This window comes from Lynx canadensis, chromosome A2, assembly GCF_007474595.2.
Source record: "Lynx canadensis isolate LIC74 chromosome A2, mLynCan4.pri.v2, whole genome shotgun sequence".
In the NCBI taxonomy this organism is placed as follows: domain Eukaryota; kingdom Metazoa; phylum Chordata; class Mammalia; order Carnivora; family Felidae; genus Lynx; species Lynx canadensis.
The window spans coordinates 74,555,406-74,580,812 of record NC_044304.2 but is presented as its reverse complement, the minus strand read 5'-3'; the positions used below and the strand labels follow the sequence as shown (position 1 = coordinate 74,580,812).

General features: G+C 47.2%; 1 protein-coding gene across 1 annotated transcript in view; it reads right to left on the bottom strand.

The window, feature by feature from the left end:
* Positions 1-7,026: 7,026 nt before the first annotated feature.
* VPS41 (VPS41 subunit of HOPS complex) overlaps positions 7,027-25,407 on the bottom strand; it is a 185,522-nt gene continuing 167,141 nt past the window's right edge. Inside the window, exons 24-29 of the mRNA XM_030307719.1 lie at positions 24,981-25,121; positions 23,316-23,452; positions 10,894-10,993; positions 10,741-10,785; positions 8,796-8,875; positions 7,027-7,757 (exon numbers count right to left, since the gene is read on the bottom strand). Of these exons, the coding sequence (XP_030163579.1) occupies positions 7,677-7,757; positions 8,796-8,875; positions 10,741-10,785; positions 10,894-10,993; positions 23,316-23,452; positions 24,981-25,121 (584 nt within the window). The 3' untranslated portion in view covers positions 7,027-7,676. The remainder of the gene's footprint in view (positions 7,758-8,795; positions 8,876-10,740; positions 10,786-10,893; positions 10,994-23,315; positions 23,453-24,980; positions 25,122-25,407) is intronic.

Genomic DNA, 25,407 nt, shown 5'->3' with positions numbered 1-25,407 from the left:
GAAACCAACATTCATCACCTCTGTTTCTCAGGATCAGGAATCTAAGAGTGGCTTGTGGGGGTGGCTCCAGCTGAGGGTCTTTCCGGAGACTGTGGTCAAGATGTTGGCTGGGGCTGCAGACTCGGATCTGGCACGGGAGAGTCACTTCCAAGCTCCCTCGCACGCTGCTGGCAGGGGCTTTGGCTCCTCGCCACGGGGCCTGTCCTCATGGCGCGGCTTCCTCCAGGGTGAATGATGCCGGGCCTCAGTGTCTTTTATGACCTCATCTCGGAAGTGACGTACCGTCAATTCTGCCACACTCTATTGGCCACAGACCAGCCCTGGTAGAGGGTGGGGATAACGGGGGCCACCCCAGAGGCTGACCTTCATGTAGCATTCGCTACAGGCTGGTTCCTTTTTCCGGTGCTGGTACTAGCCGAGCCCTCTCCATGCGGCATCTCATTTAAGGCATTCCACATCCTCCAGAAGAGGTGCGGCGATCATCCCGTTTTACATTTGAGGCAACGGAGGCTCGGAAGTGCTAACTGATTCAACTCGTTTCTTAGTGACAGAGCGTGGATTAAAATGTAGGCTGACCTTCAAGAGCGAAATGCTCCTGCTTTTTACCCAAGGTCTCTCTTCATTTGGACTCCTAACCAGGTCTTTTCCTAACCCATCTTTGTACAGATAATTTTGCTGAGTATAACTGAAGAATTTTGCATTTCACCTGTATTGTTTTACGTGCTTATTCAATATTACGGGACACTTTCGTTCTTAATTCTTTTATTTTTTATTTTTTTTTTTCAGTTTTTAAAATTTTCACTGATTTTGAAAGAGACACGAAGAGCAAGCAGGGGAAGGGCAGAGAGAGAGAGAAAGAGGGAGCGAGCGAGGGAGGGAGAGAGAAACCCAAGCAGGCTCCATACTGTCAGCACAGAGCCCGATGTGGGGCTTGAACTCAAGAACCATGAGAGCACAACCTGAGCCGACATCAAGAGTCGGGCACTTGATCAGTTGGCAGCCAACTGAGCCGCCATCACGCCCCCATTCTTATTCTATCATTTGTGAATTCCTTCGGCCATCCTTGCACCATCCACAGACCCCATCTACATGTAAGACAACCATGAAGAGATCAGCATGCACAGATGTGCCTACAAAACTGGATAAATATTAGGATCAGAATAAAAGCCCGGCGACAACACGTACATAGTTTCTGAAGTAAAATTATCTACAAAATTGAAGTTTAAGTTTGCACTCCGTAGCCACGTCTTGTCGATATGGACCCGAATATGTAACTCAGTCGTAAGTGAAGTCACCCAGTCCGTCCTTTCACGTTTATATAAAATTGACTCAGGGCCTTCATCCGTTTTCCTTTAGGAAGACCAGCCTTTGCTCCCCCAGCATGCCAGCAAATCCGGGGTTTTTATGTTTTTGTTGTCACACGCGGGTCTGAACTCCTGTTCTCAGTCAACTCCGGCTGTTGCCTCCTGCGGGTGTTCTGCTCCCTCTGCTGTTCAGGGTCCTGGATATAGAACCCAGCTCCTCAGTTTCCCCTAGAACCTACTCACAGATGACCTTATTTATACACCAGACCTTACTGAACACGCAGCGGGGAGGTAGGAGGGTTCGGCATCAAGGCAACATACAGTTGAACAGTCTTTTCTAAGATGTTTACTTTTGGGAAGGAGAGCGAGCAGGGGAGGGGCAGAGAGAGGGGGTCGGAGGATCTGAGGCGGGCTCTGTGCTGACTGCAGAGAGCCGGATGCAGGGCTCGAACTCCCGAACTGGGAGATCGTGACCTGAGACGAAGTCAGAAGCGTAACTGAGCCACCCAGGCGCCCCTGGTCTTGTCTTAAATCCCTTTGATTATCCCAGTTGCTTGTTCCCCTTCCCTAAAATCCTCACCTCTCAGTGCCCCTCCCTTAGAAAGCAGAGCATCTCAGCTCTTGGCTCCAGACAGAGCTCTGCTAACTTTTATTATGTAAAAGTGTGCAGCCAGGAACCTGCAGAGGTTCTCAAGTGTTGATGCTTCCTCTTGCCCCCTTGAGCCTCTGTCACTTGGCCCATCAGTCTCTGTAAGTGCAGGCGAGGAGAAAGGTTTATGTTTTCAGTGGTATGGCCCCTCCAATTGCCTTTAGAAGACAGAACCTGTTGTCAGCATTGGCTTTTAAGCAGCATCGTTTTCTTCAACTCTGTCACACGTAGTGTTGAGCCAGTAGTACTAGGCGTCAAAAGAAGGGTGACAGGCTTCCTAGGTTGCCAGGGACTGTCGCGTTGGCTTGCGGTGGTTTGTAATAGCACCCCCTCACATTCTCAAAATGCCATGCTTGGAGTCACGAATTACATGATCATTACAGTCGAGGAGCAGTTGATGAATTTTGAAAAGCTCTCGTTGATGTGTGAACATCAAAGAAAAGAGGGAATTGAGGCTACTTGGAATAATTGGGGCAAGAAGCTAGATTCATTTTGGAAAAAATGCTTTAGCCTAACTCATTTGAATACGTTGACCTGTGGTGACCTGACCTAGTCAGGCACTTATAATGCTGGGACCAAGGACCTTCCTAATGTCTTTGTTTTTTGACAGTGAATAGAATGGTTTATTTTTCGAAAATCACAGCACAAAGAGGGGACTCTGGAAAGCAGATGTATCCATGTTGCCATTAGGTATCCAGAAGGAGAAAGCATAGGAACTGCCCAAGGAGGCCTCTTCTCTTCTTTGTGCCATAATATCACCAACACTCCTTCCAGAGGAAAGAACCCCACGCCCAGCAGGAGAATGAGGTCTTTGTTCAGTCCAGTAAGGGACATTTACTGAGTGGGCTTTCTGTAGCATGCATTTGGTGATGAGTAATTCATGAGTAGGTATGTATCACAAATACCTTTGTCTTGCTTCTGCCAGGGCTGTGGGAGGTTGGAGTGCAGACCACTTTAGGTGGGGGGCAGAGTACGTTGGGGAGGACCTGGACCTGGGGAGACATTAAGTTAGACTCTGAAGGCTGGATGAGATCTAAACTGAGGAGTTGGAAGAGGGGAACCGAATACGTGGAAAAACGTACTGTAGAGAGTGAGAGAGTGTTAGCACTGGGAATAGCAAAATGTCTGGGAACTTGACTGGATCAGTCTGGAAGGGAGATTCATGCAGAAACTGAGTGCAGGATAAATCAGAAGTGTGGGTACTGGAGGCAGGAACACCGAGAAGGGATTGGTTCTGATCCATCTAGAGGCTTCATGATAGGAATCTGGGTCAAGACCATGGCAGTGAGCATGGAAGAGAGAAGGAGATGGGCAGAAAAGATGGAGGACTGGATGGGGAGACACAGGAGGAAAGACACTCAAAGAAGAGATTTTAGCACTTGAGAATAAATCGTACCGACTGTGGAAGAATGGAGACAAAGGAGACTTGTTGATGGTGGCCGTGAAGACCCCAAAAGGGAGGAAGAGACAGTGGGTCTCTGGATGAGCACATCTACCACATTTACAAGTCCTGTCCCTCATGTCACAGGATGCTGGAAGGTGTACGTTTCTCGATCTTGAACAAGGGAGAAAGGCTGGACTTCCATTCAGCATTGTCAGGTGCTTGGGTGCCCCTCTACCAGGGGAGAGGGGAACACGGTATGTTCCTTGTTCCTTGTTCCCAGTCCACTGTAGAGGCAGACATATTTTAAGTTCTTAAAAATTCACAGAGCCAACAGCCTGCAGGCCCCTCAACCTTTGGGTACCATCAACGATACATAACGTGGCAGCCAGTTCCACTGCACCTGTAGGAAGCACTCAACCAGACTGGGGGAGAGCCCGAGGAGACCGGTCCCGAGAGAAGAGAGCTGAGTGGCAAGGGCCACCTTGCTCTGAGCCCCACACTGCGGTCTCAGCAAAGATGGACTCAGCAGATAGCTATGTGAGGGTCCCCACCTCCCGTTTCCTCTGAGCAGCCAGCCTTACGAACCAACACGTACCCTGTCCCCGCACACCTACCACGCGCGCTCTTGGGAACGGCAAGGAGGCAACAGACGGAGACCAACTCAGTTGACCAGACTGAATTTCCCAGGTACCAGGGCCACGAGGCAGACAGAGGCTTGGTGGTCAGGAGCAGCAGGGGCAGTACAAGAAGCGGGGACCAGGGACAGGCTGGGACTGCAGAGATCTGGGAGATGCCCGCGGCAGATGCAGGGGAGAGCAGGTTGTGGGGATGGTGGCCTTCCAACCAGCGCCAGTGTGGACAGAGGCCAACTGACGAGATGCCTTCTTCTCATGGATACTGGACGCACTGAGATGATCCCTGCCGCCACCACAGAAGAAAGGCGGCGTCCCTAAACTACAGCAAAGCCCGATTTATCTACCATGAACTGAGAACCTCACACCACAAGGTAGACTATGGACTCGAGAAGACTGATTGATTTTAATGTTTTTTTCATTTTGGAGAGAGAGACTGAGCACGAGCAGGGGAGGGGCACGGAGAGAGAGGAAGACACAGGATCCAAAGCAGGCTCCAGGCTCTGAGCGGTCAGCACAGAGCCGGACGCGGGGCTTGAGCCCAAGTTGGATGCTTAACTGAGCCACCCAGGCACCCCCTCGAGAGAGGATTTAAATGTTGCTCTTTTGCAGACCTGAGTCTGTGCACGTGGACCGCTGCAGTGTGGTATGCCAGAAGCAGACGGAGCCCGGGTGCCTTCTAGGACAGGTGAGCCATCTGAGGAGGCCAGGGTGGGCGAGGAGTCAGTCACACTGAGCCCCGGGGCTGTCGGCTAACGGAGAGCAATGGGAAAGCAAGGGGAACCGAGCTCAGGGACCAAACCTGAAGTCCCTTCACATCCGGGGCACTGGGATTCCTGAGGGTTCAAAGAGAAGCGACATGACCCCATTTTCATTTAGAATCACCATTCTGGGTCCGTGTAAAGAAAGGCCGGGCATTGGCGAACTCTGGGATCCCTGCTTCTGGAAGCCACGTTTTTCATTCTCTCTATCGTACCCGTGTCTCTAACAATCACACTGATTCGAATCACCCCGACAGGAGGTGCAGGAGGAAAGGCATTTCTTTCCAGATCTTATAAAGTGACGATCAGCGGCGAGCCCAGGATGGGGGTCTGGGAAGTCAGTTACTGCTTAGTATCGAAATTGGCGGAGTTTCAATAGCCTGAGTCTTGGTTAGAGAAGCCAGAATAAACTGGCGTGGTATTTAGCACATACAAAGGTTTCCTACACAGACGTGCACACATAATCCTTATTCAGTGTTGACTGAGCATGAAAAGAAACTGAGAAATGTGCCTACTTTTATTTACACAGTTTACTTAAAAGCGGTGGTTCACATGCTCCGTGTTGCCTGTCCTCTGACGGAGGTTGGGCTGGGGGTGCCCTGGGCAGCCCAGTTCTGTGGGGGGCTTTGTGACGTGTTCCTGTACGCCCTCCCTGCATCTGCTTCCTCTGTCCTCTCGATGATTCAGTAAGCCACTGGCTACTTTATAACAAATTCCCTTCTAGGACTGGAGAGGATTTTGTTTTCTATGTGCTGATCACCACAGGTCAAATGCATACTTTAAAAAAAAAAAAAAATACACAGTGGTTAAGATCACGGCCTCTGAAGGCCGCCTGCCTGCTACCTGACCTGAGACAGATGTATTCGGCCTTACGGGTTCTGGCTTCCTCTCTGTTAGATAACGAGGTTGGTGGGGGGGGGGGGGGCCTGTTTCGGAGTTGGGACGAAGAATACAAATGGTGCTTGCAACAACGCCCGACCCACAGTAATTGCTCGAATGCTTGTTTTTAGAATATGAAAATATATAGGTTAAGATTATAACCACCAAGTTAAAAATTTGTCAGGGCGCCTGGTGGCTCCGTCGATTAAGCGTCCAACCCTGGTTTCAGCTCAGGTCGTGATCTCGTGGTTTCGTGAGTTCAAGCCTGGGGGGGGGGGGGGCTCTGTGCTCACAATGTGGAGCCTGCTTGGGATTCTCTCTCCCCCTCTCTGAGCCCCTCTCCCCTACTCGTGCTGCCTTCTCTCTCTCAAACTTAAAAAAATTGAGAACTTTTCATTTTTAAACTAGTATAAAAATCCTTTTGACTAGAAGAAGAAAACAGGCTCTCACCAGAGAACCTTGAACTTGGCTGTTTCACCCTCAGAGTGGCTTTCTGTACAGGGGTGGGAGGGAACGTGCACTTTGCAGCCACGCCCCTCTTCCCCAAAGTAAGTGCAGCAGCTTTGCTTTTTACGTGTGCTTACAAATTGGCTTTACTTGTGAGTTTTTTGGTGAAATAAGGATTTCTCTGGTTAGAACACAAGGAAAACCAGCAGAAACTGGAACAAGGGAATGGGATACGGAGGGGTGCTGAGGACTTTCTAGTTTGGGATCTGTAGGAGTAACAGGAAAAGCCTGATGTCTGCTGGAGAATGTTGGGGCTCTGCTGCGGAGACCTACCATGCATTTCCTCTGAATTTGGCCCTCTGCCCCGATTTCTCACAGGGAGCCATGCCCTGGAGCTCGGCAGTCACCTCTGCAACCGTGATGATGTCTCCCTGTTTCAGTTGCTCGACAGGATACCGTGGGATGTGGTATGTTCTTCCTGGAGCGGGGGGGGTGCCTTGAGCATGAAACGAGGTGCTGCCGGTGGGAAGGTGGGGCCAGGCTTGGTGGTGGGAAGGCGCTCAGTACGCATGAGCATCCCGCCCACTCCCCAAAAAATAAAGCAGAGAGCTGCATTTATTCGTGTCCGTGGGACTAAGTGTGGTGACAGCATGTGTTTTCCACCCATGGCAGGAGGTCGGCACAACATAGCCCAGGATGGATGAAGCCGACCGCTGCAAGATGGTCACAAGTTCGGATCCTGTCCCTGCATCCTCCACTCTGCGTTCCCCGAGGGCCGACAAGGCTGCAGGACACGTGTCAGGCCCAGGCCCCGCCACTGGGTGGTCCCATTTCTCCTGAGACTCCCTCAGGACATCTCTGTAACATCCCTTCCCTCCTCCCAGCTGGCAGGACCCAACCATGACCCCTCACACTCTGAGGTGTGGAAACCCTCCTCCATTCTTAGGGGGCCAGAATTCGCTACAAGGAGTCTTTTGTAAGAGTGAACATTTATTCAGTCAACAAACATGGGCTGTCTGCCAGGGCCGGACACGGCTGGTCGTCAGGACACAGAGAACACGTGATCAGTCAACGTGAAACAGCATGACGTCAGCCTGCGCCTGGTATTCCCAGATGTCCTTGACTAAGTGACAATTTACACAGTGTTTCATTAGATGCCTATTAAGAAGAGAAGCACAGCTGATGCCATAAACCGAAGCCACCCCCAGAATGGGAGGGCTGATTAAGCAGAGGCCATGGAAACAGGTCCAAGTTGCCGGGCAGGTCCTGGAGCTGTGCCCAGGCAGCGGGGACGGCTCTCGGCAGTGCACTCGACGGCCGGAAAGCCTCGCTAGGGTCCAGAACCTCACTTCCACCCCGCTCCCTTCTCTTCTGTTCCTAAAGAACGAACCCAGCCAACGACCAAGTGTGGAGTGTGAGCCCCAGGCAGGGACGGGGGGGAACCCTAACGTCACCTGCAGAGAGAAGCCCCGAGCAGGCAGGCAAAGATGAACACACCTCTTCTGAGCGTGACCTAAACACGCACAGATCTCTGAACAGCGTTGGTGTCCACAAACGCTGCCACTGTTGCAAAAACAGTCTTGGAGAGCACGGGGAGGAGGGGTGACCAGCCGAACCGGGCTATTTCTTCAACTCCAAGATGGCACTTCCTGGTCCGCGGTGCTTGGCGCTGCAGATGTTGCAGAACTGTGCAGGCGAATTCTAGAAACGTAATTACAAGACACGGGTTTTAAAAAAGCTTTTTCGGCTGCCTGAGTCATAATCTCGCGGTCCATGAGTTCGAGCCCCGCATGGGGCTCTGTGCTGACAGCTCAGAGCCTGGAGCCTGCTTCGGCTTCTGTCTCCCTCTCTCTGCCCCTCCCCTGTGTGCACGCTCTCTCTCAAAAATAACCATTAAAAAAATAAAAACTCTTTCTATTCTCATATTCAGAAATCTTAGGGGAGCATTGGTCAGGGGGTGGGGAGGAAGCTAGGAAATGTCCCTCCATTTCCTGGAGATTTTTGCTGGGTCACAGAGGTTTCTGTGAGACTCTGAGAACCCCCCCACAGCAAAACAAGTCTAATGTGACCAGGGGGCACATGGGGGACCTGACTTGATACTGAAAATAGCAGTGTCACGATACAGAAATCGGGCTGAAAAAGTGAACACTAGAAAATGGTTTTCACTGTATCTCGCAGCTGTATGGCTTGACCCTCATCAATTATACCTACATGAATCCACTCGATTTTGGGTTTAGCACAGTAATCCCCCTTTATCCTTGGGGGTATGTCCCAAGACCCCCGGGGGATGCCTGAAACCACAGACAGTACCAAACCCTAAATACACTGTTTCTTCTGTACATCCCTACCTAGGATAAATTAGGCACAAGATTGATAACTAATAAAACAGACAATTATAACAATACACTGCAATGAAAGTTACGTGAACGCGGTTTACCTTGTACTGTACTCACCCCTCTTCCCATGAGGAGGAGCAGGAAATGCCTGCCTGAGGAGGTGAAGTGAGGAACGAAACAGGCATCGTGTAGACTACTACTGACCTGGCTGTTCGTCAGGAAGACAACTGCCTGCTTCCAGACCGCGGGTGACCGCAACCACAGAGAAGGGGGCCCTACTGGGTAGCATACTAAGCGTCTTTACCCTTGAGGAATAAAGTCATTTTCTCGTGGGATCTAGAACGAATTATGAGAAGCCACAGAGCCACGGGATGACACATTAGACTTCGGACTTCCCACTCACCATGCTGGGCACGGGCAGGCACTCCTTGTGGAACATGTGGCGGCAGTGGAAGGCCACCACGCTGAAGGGCTTAGCGGCATCTGGGGGACACAGGGCAGAAAAGAGAGAAGAACCCAATGAAACAGGCAGATCGGGAACTTCGGGAACCGATCCCGACTGCAAGTCCAGCTGTGGTTCAACGTTCCGGCAGGAAGCCGCCATAGGAGGACCGCACGGTCACAGAGGCATCCCGGAGGGGTGCTGGGAGCAAACGCACAGCAGCTACCACAACCGAGCTGCTCTGAGTCAAGGTCACAGACCTCCACGTCAGTTACGCCTACAAACCGGGGACTGCTTCCCAACGAATGCAACCACGTTTATTTTAAAAGTTAGGAGGAAACTGGGTGGCTCATTCGGTTAAGTGTCCAGCTCTGGATTTCGGCTCAGGACATGATCTCATGGTTTGTGACACTGAGCATCGCATCAGGCCCTGTGCTGACAGCACGGGGCCTGCTTGGGTTTCTCTCCCCGCCCCTCCCCCATTCTAAGGCTCAAAACAAATTAGGATGTGTATCCCCTCTTCCCTTCCCTGTGCCCTCACACACACTATACACACCATATCCCTCAGTCCATTCCGTGGCTTTAGAGAAATGCTGCCAGTTCACCTACTGCCTTGGCCAGGACCACTCAGTGACTTGGGGGGCAGAGCAGGGTTACAATCCTAGGCTGTGACCTTGCACCGTGCTGCGAGCACTTCTGCAGAATTTAATTACACACCGCGGGTGCACTGGTCTGCAGGTCTGTTAAAACACGGCCTAAAAACACTGCGAAAGCTCACTTTTCCTGCGTCCGCTGCGGTTTTTAACATGAACACTTCAAACCCATTTCCTCTAGAAAAGACCCTGGGGGGAACAGACTTCTCATGTTGCTGTTAGATTATCCCTTAAAGCTAAGTAAACCCTGCAGCAGCTAGCTCTCTTGGTACTTCTCTGTGCTGAATTTGTATCAAAGGAGCACTTTTTTTGCATCCCGGCAGCTATGCTTTCATTTCTATTTTCAAATTCTGGAATTTCCCCTTCTGTCCTATCCTTACGTAAGGCGCTCCGATTACACACCACGATATATATATATATCTACCAACTATAAATAAACACGTGCTTGTGTTCTGAGGAGACGGCACATAGTAGGTTTCCATCGAAATCGGGGATAACTTAGGTGCCCATAACCACAGAGCAGAGAAAAAGTTTAAAGAAAAGGGAAGTACAATTTTTTTTTGTGCTGGTGTACAATTTTTTCCCTAGATACACACGATTCTTCTTCCTTGGAATTTAAACATGTTGATGGTAGTTTTTCCATTCTATTTTACTCTAAAGCCATGATTCTCAAAGAATGGCTCCCGAAGAAGCATCTATGTGACCCGGGAATGTGTTGGAAATGCAAATTCTTGGGTCCTGCTCGGGAACTACTGCCTCTGCACGTGTTGGGGGGGTACCAGCACTCTGGGCTTCCCGAGCCTTCCAGGTAATGCGGGCTCACTCTAGGATGAGAGCCTCAGCTTTACAGAATGGTGGTGCCGGCCTGCAACTGGGTAGGGTTGTGGGCCGAAATTCTGTACACAGATTATTCCAGAAGTTATAGATTAGCTAACGTCAAAATTTTAATTCTGGGGCGCCTGGGTGGCTCAGTGGGTTAAATGCCCGACTTCAGCTCAGGTCATGATCTCACAGCTCGTGAGTTCGAGCCTGGTGTTGGGGCTCTGTGCTCATAGCTCAGAGCCTGGAGCCTGCTTCAGATTGTGTGTCTCCCTCTCTCTCTCTCTCTCTCTGCACCCCCCCCCCCACGTGAACACACACACACACACACACACTCTCTCTCTCTCTCTCTCTCAAAAATATAAAAAATTAAAAAAAATTAATTCTCCTCATAAACACATATTTGGGGGATCTCCGCCCACCAACCATCTTACCTGACGGAAGAATAGGGGAAAGGCACGACTCACAGATGTTTTCCTCTGCAAGGAAACACACACACACTTGGGATTAGACAGCCTTTCTGTTTGCTCTGTCTCTTCTGAAAGCAAGGCCTATGGTTCCAATAGGATTATTTCAATGATACCCACCATCGACCAGAACGCCTTTCATTTGAGTCCGGTGCATCCTCTTCAGTAAGGACAAAGAGTCGGCTACGAGAATCTTCTTGCAGCCTTCACGAAGCAGGATCTAATGCATTCGTTGTAAAACAAAACAAAACAAAACAAAACAAAACAAAACAAAACCCACATCTTTAGAAGACTCAAATATGGGGGAGAACCCTCTTACTGGGGAATTCCAAAAATTGGTGTTTGAAGCTGCCCGATGAAGCACTCACTGCTTGCCGGCCCTTGGTACACTCTTCCCTCCAAACCTGTCAGACCAACCTTTCCAGCCTCCGTGCAGTCACAACTGCACTTAATGTATGGCCGTTCCTGTAGCGCTTGTGAAATGACATACGGATGTAAAAGTCTGGCAAGGAAGGCTGTATTAACGAACGCTGACGTTATCTTACAAGGCTTTCTAACGCGGACTCTGCCTGGCAGTTCGGCCCCTCTGTGACCTGCTCATTCCAGGATGGAAAACCTGCTATTCCAGAATGTTCCATTTGATAACTCCGTCTATCTACTGCACTGATCTGTATGGGGTCCATATCACAGACAAGGAACAGGGCACAGAGCAGCTAAGCAGACAGGATCTCTGTCTTAACCCCCCTCCTGGCCGCAATCCCTCTCTTCTCCCATCCCAACTGTTCAGCGCAGTGCTAAGGGTCTCAAGTGTCTCTGTTAACCCTCCAATTTGGGGACTCTTAAGGGGGGCGGACGACTGAAAACTGACCACAGATGTTCATATTCTGTTACAAGATCCATTTTCTTCATCCCAGTACTGTGCTTTTTCTTTATGCATTTTTCCTGCTACTTTGTAAGTTACATATTTTCTCCCTCGCTGCCTGGACAACGAGGAGAGGCAGGGACCCCCACAGCAGCCTCACAAGTCACGACACCCACAGTGCAGGCCAATGCTGCTGGGTGGCACCCACCTTGTGTTTCGGAGCCGGGGCGGATGGAGACAGAGAGTGCCCACCTGCTTGGGGCACAGGAGACAGACCACCCGCTGTACCTTTTGCCCCGTTCCATGGGCCCCGGTGAGAGTTTCCAGCCTGTTCTGGGTTTTCCGAGGTGTTTTGTTAGAAATTGGCAGAGGCTGTGTGAGGTGTGCTTATGCCAAGTGCCTTTTTTTTTTGAACCAGAACTTGTTGCTTTTCTAAGAGGGGGATACTCAGGGCCTGAAGGGCAGTGAGGCTCTCTGTGGCAGGGTCTGTGGCTCGCTCTTCTGGCTCGATGGGTCTTAATGCACGTTTCTGTGCGGTCAGATGTAACTGTCCCAGAAATTCACAGAATGATGCCCTCACCGCCTCCCTTGGTCCAGCTCTGGGTCACAGCAAATGCTGCTCTCAAGAGGTGCGTCCCACCCTTCTTCATACTACGCATGTGTCTTGCTTTTCAGGTTTTCAATTCATGCCACTGGGCCACCTGGGCTCTGCTATCCCCAGTGTCTACACTAATACACGCTCCTCTCAAATCCTGGACAGCATGGGCTGGGGGGAATGCAGCCCAAGGGCTTGCTCCCCAGTCCTACAAAAGCAAATACTCAAGAAAACAGAGCTGATGCCCAGATCTAAGTTCTGTATCTGCCATTTCTAGTACTGCTGAACAGGAAATAAAGCTCTACGATTTCTACATTAATCGAGACACTGCCTATGACGTTTTCTTCTTCAAAATGCTATTAAAATCGGATTTTGGATTCATTTAAAAAAGGCATTAAAACTTTAATGGGTATCATTAAAGCACACAGGAAGAGAAAAATATGGTAAGAAAGAGATCTAGGAGATACTGATACCAGGGGCGCCTGGGTGGCTCAGTGCATTAAGCGTCCGACTTCGACTCGCGGAGCGTCTAACTCCTGCTCTCACGGTTTGTGAGTTTCAGCCCCACGTCAGGCTCCACAGTGATGATGTGGAGCCTGCTTGGGATTCTCTCTCCCACTCCCTCTGCCCCTTCCATGTATGTGCTCGCTTGCTCGCGCTCTCTCTCAAAAATAAAAAAAAATACTGATGTTAGTAACTTTAGGAAAATTGATAACCAAACATAGAAAACTGCTCTGCCTCCGATACCAAAACAAAAACTTAAGAGGGGCGCCTGGGTGGCGCAGTCGGTTAAGCATCCGACTTCAGCCAGGTCACGATCTTGCGGTCCGTGAGTTCGAGCCCCGTGTCAGGCTCTGGGCTGATGGCTCAGAGCCTGGAGGCTGTTTCCGATTCTGTGTCTCCCTCTCTCTCTGCCCCTCCCCCGTTCATGCTCTGTCTCTCTCTGTCCCAAAAATAAATAAAAGTTGAAAAAAAAAAAAAAACTTAAGAAAAACAGTGCCAAAGTATCTTTGGTAAAACGTTTCAAAACGAGCTGGCTCTGACCCTCAGTGGGTCTCCCGCACGAGTGATATAGGAGGAAGGGCAGACCCAGCAGTACGGACAGAAGCCACAGTGCCTGCAAATTTAAAAAAGAAAATGCAAAAAAAACTGCAAACTGAGGAGGAACCGTTTCTTTACCAGGATTGCGTTTTTCTAAATAGGTACAATCCGCCTGCCCACAGCAAGGCATTTTCTAGGAAAAACTTCAGTATTCACAGGCCCTCAGCCAGGAGAAGGGAAAATACACAAATACAGCATGGTATATGTTACTTTATACTTCATCTGCCCAAAACCCAAGCCTCCAAAGCAGGAAAACACAAAAACGGTTTCTCATTTACGTGATACCAGGCAGGTAGGTAGAGCACGAAATGCAGCTACCATCGGTGCAGAAGACCCAGTTATCCCACAAAACCGGGAGTACTCCGAGGGCAATCAGAGCAGGTGAGTGAAGCCCACACAAGAACACCGTAGCATCAGATAGGTACTATTTTCAGCGTCAGACATGACAAGGCATTAGGCTGACCATGGATCATTCGCTGTAGCAACCATCAGTGACTCGTGAAAAATTGGCTGTAGTGGTCACTGATTTCAACCTTAAAAGTGGATACTTGGTGTTTCCCACGAACGCCTTTATTAAAACATCGGTGGCGGAGTCCAACTCCGTCCTCTTCAGCCCTCTCTGACCTTCATGATTTCCGACAACTCCCATCTTCCAAGGTGGTCACACGCAGCCTGCTCCCACCTGTGGACGCTCACCTCCCACGGTCTCCAGCCTTGCAGACCTGACATTATTCACGTCCGTGGGGCACAGGCACGCTCTCCTGCCATCCAGGTCTTTATGACCAAAATGCCATCGAGTCACTGCCAGTCACGTTGTGAATATATCCTCTGCCACTACTTTGGGCTACTTTCCGTTTTAAATCGTGAAATACAGCAAACATAGAGAATAAAATATACTCAAGTCTCTGCACTTAGATTGAGCAAAGCTATTAAGGTCTATGTTCAGTGTGTCCCCAACTAAACCATGCAGCTGCCTGGGACTCATGCAACACAGATCTAGCCAATGAGATGAACGTAGAGGCTGGAAAGCCATCCTTTCCCAAATAAAAAAGCAAAGCCTCATCAGGAAAGAACCCTTTGCTTCCCACATCTTCCTGCCTGGAATGTGGATGTGCGGTCCGGAGATACAGCATCTGGTTTGTGACCAAGAGGCAGCAATCTGGAGATATACTCTCCTGTTGATGGACATCTAGGCTGTTTCCACTCTAGGGCTATTAGGGATAAAGCTGCAAAGGACATTTTTTGTACAGTTCTTTTGTGGACCTACTTTTCATCTTGGATAAATACTTAAGAGCAAAACTGCTGGGTTATGAAATAGGTATATGCCTAATTTTTAAAGTACCTATCAAATAGTTCTGCAAAGCAGTTACACCATTTTACGTTCCCACATATTATGTTTTAATATCTCATAAATCTCCCCTCCTTATTCTTCTTAATCTTAGCCACTTTGTACAAAAACTTAGGACAGTAAAGAATTCTTTGGGGGTTTTGATTAGAATTGTATCAAACATATAGATGATGATTACTTTAGAGAGAATTTATGACATTTATGGTTATGTACATACTGTCAACAATTAAAGGGTTAGATTCAATTAGCTAACAATTTGTGTAGACTTTCTGCATTTGTTAAAGAGACAAGGCTCTAATGGTCTTAGATTGCCCTCCTAGGATGCTGGAAAGGTTAGACTAGCATCCCCCAGGGAACTGAAGAGCTTTTCTATTCTATCCTCTGGAAAAGTTTATGTAAAATAGGGATTGCTTGGGTTTGGTTGTTTAGGCTTTATTCTTTATTTTTTCAGATGAACAGCAAAGCAATCTTCGAGATGTTGGGTTTCTCTCTGGAATGAATTTTATGGTTCTTTTATTCACTGAATCAACATGGCAGGGCTGTGACAGCTTGGCTGGCCACCTCCCAGCATTGTCCTCCTCTTCCTGGAAGCTGATGGGACCTCAGGTGTCAGTTGGGTCCATCGTGTCCTGAAGACAGACCATTTCTCACCTCCTTTGCAGGGTAGAAATGTTGCCCTCTTCTCCTTGCAGATCCTGGCTTAATTAAAAGGTTAACTACAAAATATATTTGGGGACTGCCTGTGTTTTAAAACTTTGATAAAACCAATCTCTAAAGTTGACTGTGGATTAGTGCTTTTATTGTGGCTTTATGTTCTGACTACTGATTTAATGACTATAGGGCTATTTGTTCTTGAGTAAATACTGGTAATTTATATTTTCCTAGAAAACGGACTTTTCTTTTTTAATATGAAATTTATTGGTTTCCATACAACACCCAGTGCTCATCCCAACAGGTGCCCTCCTCAATGCCCGTCACCCACCCCCCCTCCCTGCCACTCCCCACCAACCCTCAGTTTATTCTCAGTTTTTAAGAGTCTCTTATGGTTTGGCTCTCTCCCTAACTTTTTTTTTTTTTTCTTCCCTTCCCCCATGATCCTCTGTTAAGTTTCTCAGGATCCACATTAGAGTGAAAACATATGGTATCTGTCTTTCTCTGTATGGCTTATTTCACTTAGCATCACACTCTCCAGTTCCATCCACGTTGCTACAAAAGGCCATATTTCATTCTTTCTCATTTCCAAGTAGTATTCCATTGTATATATAAACCACAACTTCTTTATCCATTCATCAGTTGATGGACACCTAGGCTCTTTCCATAATTTGACTATTATTGAAAGTGCTGCTATAAACATTGGGGTACAAGGGTCCCTATGCATCAGCACTCCTGTATCCCTTGGGTAAATTCCTAGCAGTGCTACTGCTGGGTCATAGGGTAGATCTATTTCTAATTTTTTGAGGAACCTCCACACTGTTTTCCAGAGTGGCTGCACCAGTTTGCATTCCCACCAACAGTGCGAGAGGGTTCCCATTTCTCCACATCCTCTCCAGCATCTATAGTCTCCTGATTTGTTCATTTTGGCCACTCTGACTGGCATGAGGTGGTATCTCAGTGTGGTTTTGATTTGTATTCCCCTGATGAGGAGCAACGTTGAGCATCTTTTCATGTGCCTCTTGGCCATCTGGATGTCTTCTTTAGAGAAGTGTCTATTCACATCTTCTGCCCATTTCTTCACTGGATTATTTGTTTTTTGGGTGTGGAAAACTGAGTTTTCAAATATACGGATGTAAAATTGTAACATTTAGTTTTTAAATTTTGTCTGCATCTAGTTGTCATGTTTGTTCCTAATATATATGGATTTTTTTTTCTTTTTCTTGATCAACTTTGTTAGAGGTTTCCCTATTAGCCTTTTCTCTCCTCCAGAAGTCCTGTGGTTGAGGACATACACATTCTCACCTCCCTGTCTCCACTGGCCACTCTTTTCTATGATCTCTTAATTACTCTGTGCTGCATATACCATTTCATCAGATCTTCCAGTTCATTCTCCCTTTCAGCTGAGTCCAATCTACTATTGACCTTGCACTGAACTGATAATTTAAATGAATACCCAAACAGTTTCAAAGAGTTCTATTTGGTTACTTTTCAAGTATTCCTATTTTCTATCATAGTGTTCTTTTTATTATGGGATGTATTTTTTCATGTCTTTTTTTTAATGTTTAATTTTGAGAGAGAGAGCGCACCCACGAGTGGGGGAGGGGCACATAGGGGAGGGGGCAAAGAAGATCTGAAGCAGGCTCCCTGCTGATAGCACTGAGCCTGATGCAGGGCTTGAACTCACAGTCCACGAGATCACGACCTGAGCCCCAGTACGATGCTCAACCGAGACTGAGCCACCCAGGTGCCCCTCGTGTCTTTGTTTTAAATGACACTTAACTAATAATGCCTTTCAGTTTGATGCAGTATTTTAGTTCTTGAAAATACTAAGATTGTCACGCACTTCTCATTCTTCTGTGTAATCCACATCTCAGACTAGAAGCTCCAGTTCATGTTAGAATTTCACCAAGGGAAGTACACCACTGGTCTTTTCTTTCCTCAACTTCAAAATGGCATCAAGCTTTCATCTCAAAAAGTGTGCGTGGGGGTTGCTTAGCAAGTACAACATTTCCTTTCAGAGATTCATTTTGCTTATGGGACGTTTCCTTATTTTTTCTCCCCACACTCTGTTCTCAACTCTTGTTTTCTCACCATTGCACTGTTTTCTCCATAGAGCAAAGCTTTCCAGCATTACCTTTACTTTTTTGTCTTCACCACTTTCAAGACAACCAACCAGCTGTAGGATCTAGAATCGGTCTGTTGTAAGCATACCTTGTTCTACTGTGAATTTAAAGAACGTATTTATAAGACAGCTGTCAAAAACCAACAGAAGACTCTAGATAGAATCTCCCGGTTTTTCCTGATTTCTCTGCAGTTCATCATCATTGATCATCATCCCGGTGCAAAGCACCAGACTCATAGATATTTTATAAAGCAATAAAAGAATCGTACATCAGTGATGTTATTATGCTTCATTGGAAACAGCTGCTGTGGGGGGAAAAATGCCATAAAAAATTGCCGAGTTTCTGATATTTTTATTTTAAAAGATTCTCGGAGTGTTGAATTTTTTGCTGACATTGCCTTGTTCATACTGCAGTGCTTGTCATTAGAATTGCAAAACACAGAGAGTTACCTGGGTTTACAAGCCCCAGTACGATACCAATCCCGGAGCTAGCTGGGGTAACCATTTTGCCTAATTTCTAACCCATCAGGTAGGCTATGATGCTATGGGATGTGAATTCTAATTGAAAAAGCTTTGCTTTTTGTTGAGATTATCATCAAAGAAGATGAAATGCAGAGAAATAAGGAAAAAACAGAAAGGCTCTAAGGTCTCATGTTGGGAGTTCAAAAACAGTATTACAATCGTATTCAATTTACAACAGCACAAAGTATACACGTGCCAGATTGATTAAAGAAGCTACACCTGGTAGTCATAGGCCACCTATGTCACCTAAAAGCTGCTATGACGCCAAATGGAAATCATTTGAGAGGGAAAAAAAATCCATTTTAAATCCGTTTAATCCATTTTAAATCCATTTCAGAGATCTATAAATTAAAAAAAATATATCTCTTGGAAGAAATGAAGAGTTTATGTACTTTGAACAAGAAACCACCCATCTGAGCCCCCGAAAAAGGTAGGTAACAAGGGTGCCTGGGTGGCTCAGTTGGTTAGGCATCGGACTTCGGCTCAGGTCATGATCTCACCCATTCGTGGGTTCGAGACCAGCGTCAGGCTCTGTGCTGCCAGCTCAGAGCCTATTGTCTGGTTCGAGGATTCTGTGTCTCCCTCTCTGCCCCTCCCCACTCACACTGTGTGTGTGTGTGTGTGTGTGTGTGTGTCTCTCTCTCTCAAAAATAAACATAAAAATAAAAAAAGGCAGGTAAGAAAGAAGTCACTATTTCCTCTTAATTTATTTGTCTCTGGATTTCAAAGCAGAGAGATGAGGAAGAAGAAGAAATGGCACAACATAAAGGCGTGTTTCTGAAATGACTCTGAAGAACTTGAGAGACGGAAGATACTTTAGAGATCATCTAATCTCCAGGTTCCTAAATGCCGAATGTCAATGCACAGACTTGCGCCAGGCTTAGCGATAAGGAAAATCAAAGTGGATTCAGTCCCCTAGTCCTCCCCAGGAGATTCTAATCTAGCAGATCTGGAAGGTTTTATTTTACTGAAACTAGGTAAGGTTTAAAAGAATTCAGGGAAGTCGGGTGTGTAGCCAGGCTGGCAAATGTTGATTTAATCGAATGGGAAAGCTGAGATCCAGAAGGGTTAGGTGCCCTCCCAAAGGGCCACAGGCTTGTTGGTGACAAAGCCAGGACCGGAGTCCAGCTCTGCAAACATCACGTCCACTGCTTTTCCAAGACAGCAGGCTGCCTGGTCAATCTCGGATACTCCTCTGTTGCTGTAACCTGCCGGGACTGCAAATGCATCTCCAGAGACCAACGGAGCAACCAAACAGTAAGGAATACACAAGATGGAGTCAGAAGACCTGCGCTCAAACCCAGTTTCACCAGCTTCCCAGGCTGGCAAATCCTTTGAGACAGCCCTCCCATCTGTGATATGGGAAGTAGTCCCTAATGACCACTATGAAATGGCCGTCAAACAAGACCATAGGAACAAAAGTGCTAGAACTTTTCTGGGAAAATAAAAACAGAAACGGATATGAATGCTAAATTTAGAAATAAAAATATTTTAAAAATATAAAGTATAAACATGAAAAATCTATAGCATAAAAATAATTTGGAAACTATTGTCAGTTTCATGTAAGCACTGAAATGTCATTTATACCATACTGTTTTGAAAATAATCTTACATTACACAAAAGCTTTTTGTCCTTGAAATCAGGCTCAGGAACATTTTTTTTTTTTAAACAATTTTTTTTTTTCAACGTTTATTTATTTTTGGGACAGAGAGAGACAGAGCATGAACGGGGGAGGGGCAGAGAGAGAGGGAGACACAGAATCGGAAGCAGGCTCCAGGCTCTGAGCCATCAGCCCAGAGCCCGATGCGGGGCTCGAACTCACGGACCGCGAGATCGTGACCTGGCTGAAGTCAGACGCTTAACCGACTCCGCCACCCAGGTGCCCCAGGAACATTTTTTTTTTTATAAATTTTTTTTTTAACGTTTATTCATTTTTGAGAGAGACAGAGTGCAAACGGGTGGGGCAGAGAGAGAGGGAGACACAGAATCCGAAGCAGGCTCCAGACTCTGAGCTGTCAGCGCAGAGCCTGATGTGGGGCTTGAACCCACGAACCATGAGATCATGACCTGAGCCAAAGCTGGACGCTTAACCGACTGAGCCACCCAGGCGCCCCAGGACTAGGAACATTTTAAGTTTATGAAATACAATCAGGACTACTTTCATCTTATGGATTTCATGAAGCTTGTAAAATTTGTTGAGTCATTATACGAACTGTGTAACAAGGTACAAAAACATGATAATAAAGTAAATTTTAAAAATGTAAACACCAACATCGCGGCCGAGGGGAGATCTTCCTTCACTTTAGTGATGTCACAGAACGCTAACGTGCCTGAACTTCAGCTGAGGAGAGTTGTTGCGTTTTGGAAAACATCAAATTTTAAAACCAGAGGAGATACTTATTTTAAATTTTTTCCCACAACTTTTCCTGCTTTCTGTTTCCAATTAGCAATTGGCTAATCAGTGCTCTCCCAAAGCATTCTCAGTGGCGAAAGACATTTTACAGTGCAGCACATTTTACTGTAAATCTGCCCAAGACATTCCCAACGTGGAGGAGCCCTTTCCCTGACATCTGACCGTGGATCCTTGTTTACTGAATGGTCCGCGATATCCGCCAGGGGCCTTCCCCTCCGCCCTGCCTCCAACAGAGAAGGTTCCAGGTCCTCGCAAATACATGCATCTGCAAAATTTCCCCCCAGTTTGGGAGATTACCAGAGCTAGCCATTTTTATCCTGTGAGAACATGTAAAAATCAACTATATACTTTTATGGAACAAACGAAAGAGACCAAGAGTGAAAAATATGTATGTGAAACCTTTCTGGAAACTTCCAAATGCTCTATAATCTAGAAGTAGGCTTAAGTTATTTTTAACAGGTGGCCTGGAGAAAGAATATAAGTGGCCATTAATGACAGACAGTAGCCTTTTGTATAGAAAAAACTTCTAAAGTCTTTCTTTACATATAAGAAGGGAGCGTCCCCTGGAATTGTTTGAACCACCTGCCCGAGTTCATTGTTTCCTCTCTGTACCTTCCAGTGAGATGTCCGAGCTCCAGGGGAGACCCAGGTGCAGTTCCCAGAGGCTCTGCAACCTTCCCCGGGGGTCTCGCCCCTTGTCCCAGAGGCCACTCCCTGGTCAGGTTTATGGGATCCACTGGAGAAGGAACTCCCGGCCTCCTCAATGCATCACCAACTGCACACTTACATGTCTTAAGGAAAAGCTCTCAGTCCACTTAAAAACATAATTAAGAGGATAAAATATTGATTTATCAGCTGTTTTAGTGGATGATTTTTTAATATGGAATTCATTTTGCATCTAATAATTTATTTTTATTCCTGGCTGACTCAGAACAATGCAATTTTATTCATAAAAAATGAATGAGGAGTGAAATCCAGTCGGGGCCGGGAGCTTGGTTCTCTGGATTAAGAGCCTAGTAAGAGGGATTTATTAGGTGTGTCTGTCGGCACTGTAGAGCCTGGGAAAACAGACACATTTTCAACCGAGAGGCTAAGCTTGATGCATTTGTAATCTGGAGGACAGAGGACTGATCATTTTGTCGCCTTCCATGGGGCAGAGATGCTCAGGGACACCGCACCTAAATGACTTCTCAACACATCTGGACTTGAAACTTCGAGCAGGTCCCGGCACACCCGGGCCTGGGAAGAGCCCGTGAAGTGCACAGATCATCATCAGGCTCACTCACATGCAGGGCCTTATGAGGTCAGACGCTGAAACCACTTTCCCCAAAGCCCGGTTCCAACCTCAGAACTCAGGAAGTGTTCCCCCGCCTGGACCACTTTCCCGCAGCCCTGGGGCACCGCCCACAATGCCTACCTAGTCACCCATCCCAATTCTCTCTCCTTCCCGTCCGGCTCATTCTCTGTCCTGAAAACCTTTCCCTGGGCTGTCCGCAACCTCCCAGTTCCTCTGTAAATAAACACGTGTGTATCTCAAAGCTTGGCACACAAGAAACCCTCTACCTCTGCCTGCACCAAACACCCATCTCTCCGGGGACCCCGACTTCCCGCAGGCCCTCCTGAGGAAGGCCCCTTGTCTTCTCACGTCCTGCCCTCAGGAAAACCCCTTCTCCTTTAAGCTGTGCTACTCAGTGCTATAGCCCCAGAAGGCCGAGAGGCTGGCCTCCCAGCTCACGGAGGCTGCTGGGGCCTGGCTCCAGCCCTCCTACCCACATCCCTCAGCACCCTTGGGGAGGACTCACTGCCCCCACAGTCTTAGGACTAATTCCACACTGATGACCCTCACCCTTCACCCTACTTTTTGAAGGACCCCTTTGGAAATTTTACGAGGACGCGTTTGGAAATTTTAATGTGACCACACCCCACTTCCGGGTCCCACATTCCTGTCCCTCTGTCCTTTTCCACCTGTCCCTCGACTTCCTGTTGCCATCAGTCTTTCTCAACTTCTCCTCTTACCTGCGCCCACCAGCCCAAGTGCAGCGGGCAACCCCCCACTCGGCACCCCTCACAGCGGCCAGGGGCCCCACAAATCCTCGTCATGACGCTCCTCTCCTTACTTAACCTGCCAATCACTTCTCTCCCCGGAACCTTATCCTCTGGCTCTGCCTGCAAAATCTTTGTGTTTCCAAGAAAGCAATTTCCCTCTATCCTAATAGAAACTCATTTTCAAACGAAGTAGAGAAAGAAGAGTCCAAACTGTTAAAGAAATGTGCTTTCAACAGTTTCAAGTTCTGTGGAAGCTACCAGCCTCTCGGGAAATAGTAATTGTTAGGAGTCCTTTTAGAGAAAAGGGGAGGGTGCTTTGTAATTAGCATGTTAATTACTTATATGAAAATAAGGCATTCCATTGCTTTTATCACCAAGTTCTGAACTATTACAGACAACGAGGTTGTAATGGTCGGGGAAGCAGACAAAACTTTAAATGAGATCACGTATTCAACATGTTTCAGGCAATGGGTTACTGAGAAACTTCAAGGAAATAAAAGAATTATTTGAAAAACATGTTTTTTATTCTTCCCAGTGTACACAATACTCATTCTACTCAAAACTGGTTTGAGTGGCCCGGCAGCCAGTGCAACCACCCCTCAGCCTTGCAAATGCCATGTGACATCAACCACATAAATGGAAGAATGACTGCGTATCAAGGAGAGGAAATTTGGGAATGGTTAAAACAATTCAGTAGCTTCTAGGGAGATTTCTTATTTCTCTACTCCATGAGTTTCCCAAATATCTGGGCCGAAAGAAAATGTAGTTATCCAAATGAATTCTTAGATCTCGAAAATAACCCTATAAATGTTTATCCGGAAGTCAACTCATCCCACCCCACCGCCCCCAGGCGGGTTTCTCCAAGAAAGGATACTTACTTGCAAATTGTAGTCTTGCAGAATTTTAACCAAGGAGTCTCTCAAATTGGGAATCTCCATTCCTTCCTTAATACGATGAATCAGGAGAATTGGGTCTACGTGCGTGCCAATGTTGTTTAGTAAGCCAGTAATAAATGCTGCAAAATAGCACATGCAATAATTAGGACATAAGCAGTTTACATAGTGCAGTTTTAGGCCAAAAGTGACTCAAATAAAAACTTATTTCCTTTATTTTTTTTAAGCTTATTTTTATTTTGAGAGAGAGAGAGAGAGAGAGAGAGAGAGAGAGAGAGAGAGAAAGCGGCAGGGGGGCAGAGAGAGAGGGAGACAGAATCCCAAGAGGGCTCTGCACTGTCAGCCCAGAGACCAATGTGGGGCTTGAACTCCCAAACCACGAGATCATGACCTGAGCCGAAGTCAAGGGTTGGACGCCTAACCGACTAAGCCACCCAGGTGCCCCCCAAATTATTTCCTTTAAAGGAAGTGCTAAAACCATTTAAATTGCTGAATTCCCAAAAACTAACTTTCTTTTCACTTCATGACATAAAGGAGAAGCCCCATGAGTTAAAAACAGCTCGAGAGCAGATGAGGACTTCAGAACACAGCCTGCCATGCTGATGCCTAACATTTACCGGGAGTTTACACTATGGCTTGGCTCTCGCTTTTCTCCAATGTTCGGCAAGGTAGCAGTGTTGTTTGCCTCCATTTTACAGAAAAGGGAAATGGGGTGGTTGCCTGATTCATCCAGGGCCACATACCTAGCAAGTCAAAAGCCCAAATTCACTCCCAGGCCAGACCCCGGGCCAGGTCATGCTGTGCTCCGTTTCACCCACCCTGCCTCCTTGAAGGTCGGTAAACGACAACTTTCTCACACTGAGTTAGATTCTCAAAGATGCACGCACATGTGACAATCTACATCTGCAACTGACTTGAACCGCATTATCCTCTTGCATCTCTGATAAAAAGACAATCCCGAGAGCAGTTTCTAAAACTTGAGAGCCTTGGAACAGAGAAGCCTTCTTACTAAAATAGTGAAGGGAAGGGAGCAGACTTTGAACCACTGTTGCCAGTTTTGGAATCATTTCTAGATCTTCAAAAGAGGGCCTGGGTTACTGCTGGGTGACTGTGTATTTCTTTCCGAAGTGGGAGCCCTGGAGGCGGACAATCCCGTGGCGGTGACACACTCATGCTCCTGGAGCTGCACTGAGGTAGTACGGTGGGACGGAGAGACCGCCAGTTACTGTCCCAGCAAACATCCAAGGACCGTCAGTGTGTAGTGACAGTTCTAGGGGTCCATAAAAAGGCACTGGCAAGGGCTTTACATTTGCAAAATAAAGGCCCATGTATACAAATTGAAAAAACAAAACAGCCGGATCACATTTACTGAGGTTGGTATGGTAGGTAAGAAGATGTTGACGGGGACACAGTGAATATCATCAGGTTAACCACCTGTTTTTCACATTCAGGTCATGCGAAGTGATGGGGCCCCAGGCTTCTCTGCGCAGGAGAAGCACTGGAAGTCGTTACAATGTACTTAGCCTATTTTTATCACAGATACTTGGCCCTATTTTCCACCCAGTGGGTCTTGAGATCATTCTTACTCTAGATGTCACTGGCTGTATTGAGAGATAAGAGGCCTGATCGCAGATGGGCTTTTCTGCTTACGCGGTTTGTCGATGGAATATAAAATCAGGTCTTCCCAGAGTTCTCCGTCGTCTTGCTCCTTGGCGAATTCAATCGCTTTATCAACATCGTGCAACTCCTCCGTGATCATCTTCAGGGCACTTCGGCTATTGCCCATTCGGCCTAGCAAAGATGGGAGAAATACTTCATTTAGGATCTTTTTTTTTTTTATTAATTTTTTTTAACGTTTTTATTTATTTTTGAGACAGAGAGAGACACAGCACGAATGGGGGAGGGTCAGAGAGAGAGGGAGACACAGAATCTGAAACAGGCTCCAGGCTCTGAGCTGTCAGCACAGAGCCCAACGCGGGGATCGAACTCACAGACCATGAGATCATGACCTGAGCCTAAGTTGGACACGTAACCGACTGAGCCACCAAGGCGCCCCTAGGATCTTTTAATAAAACAT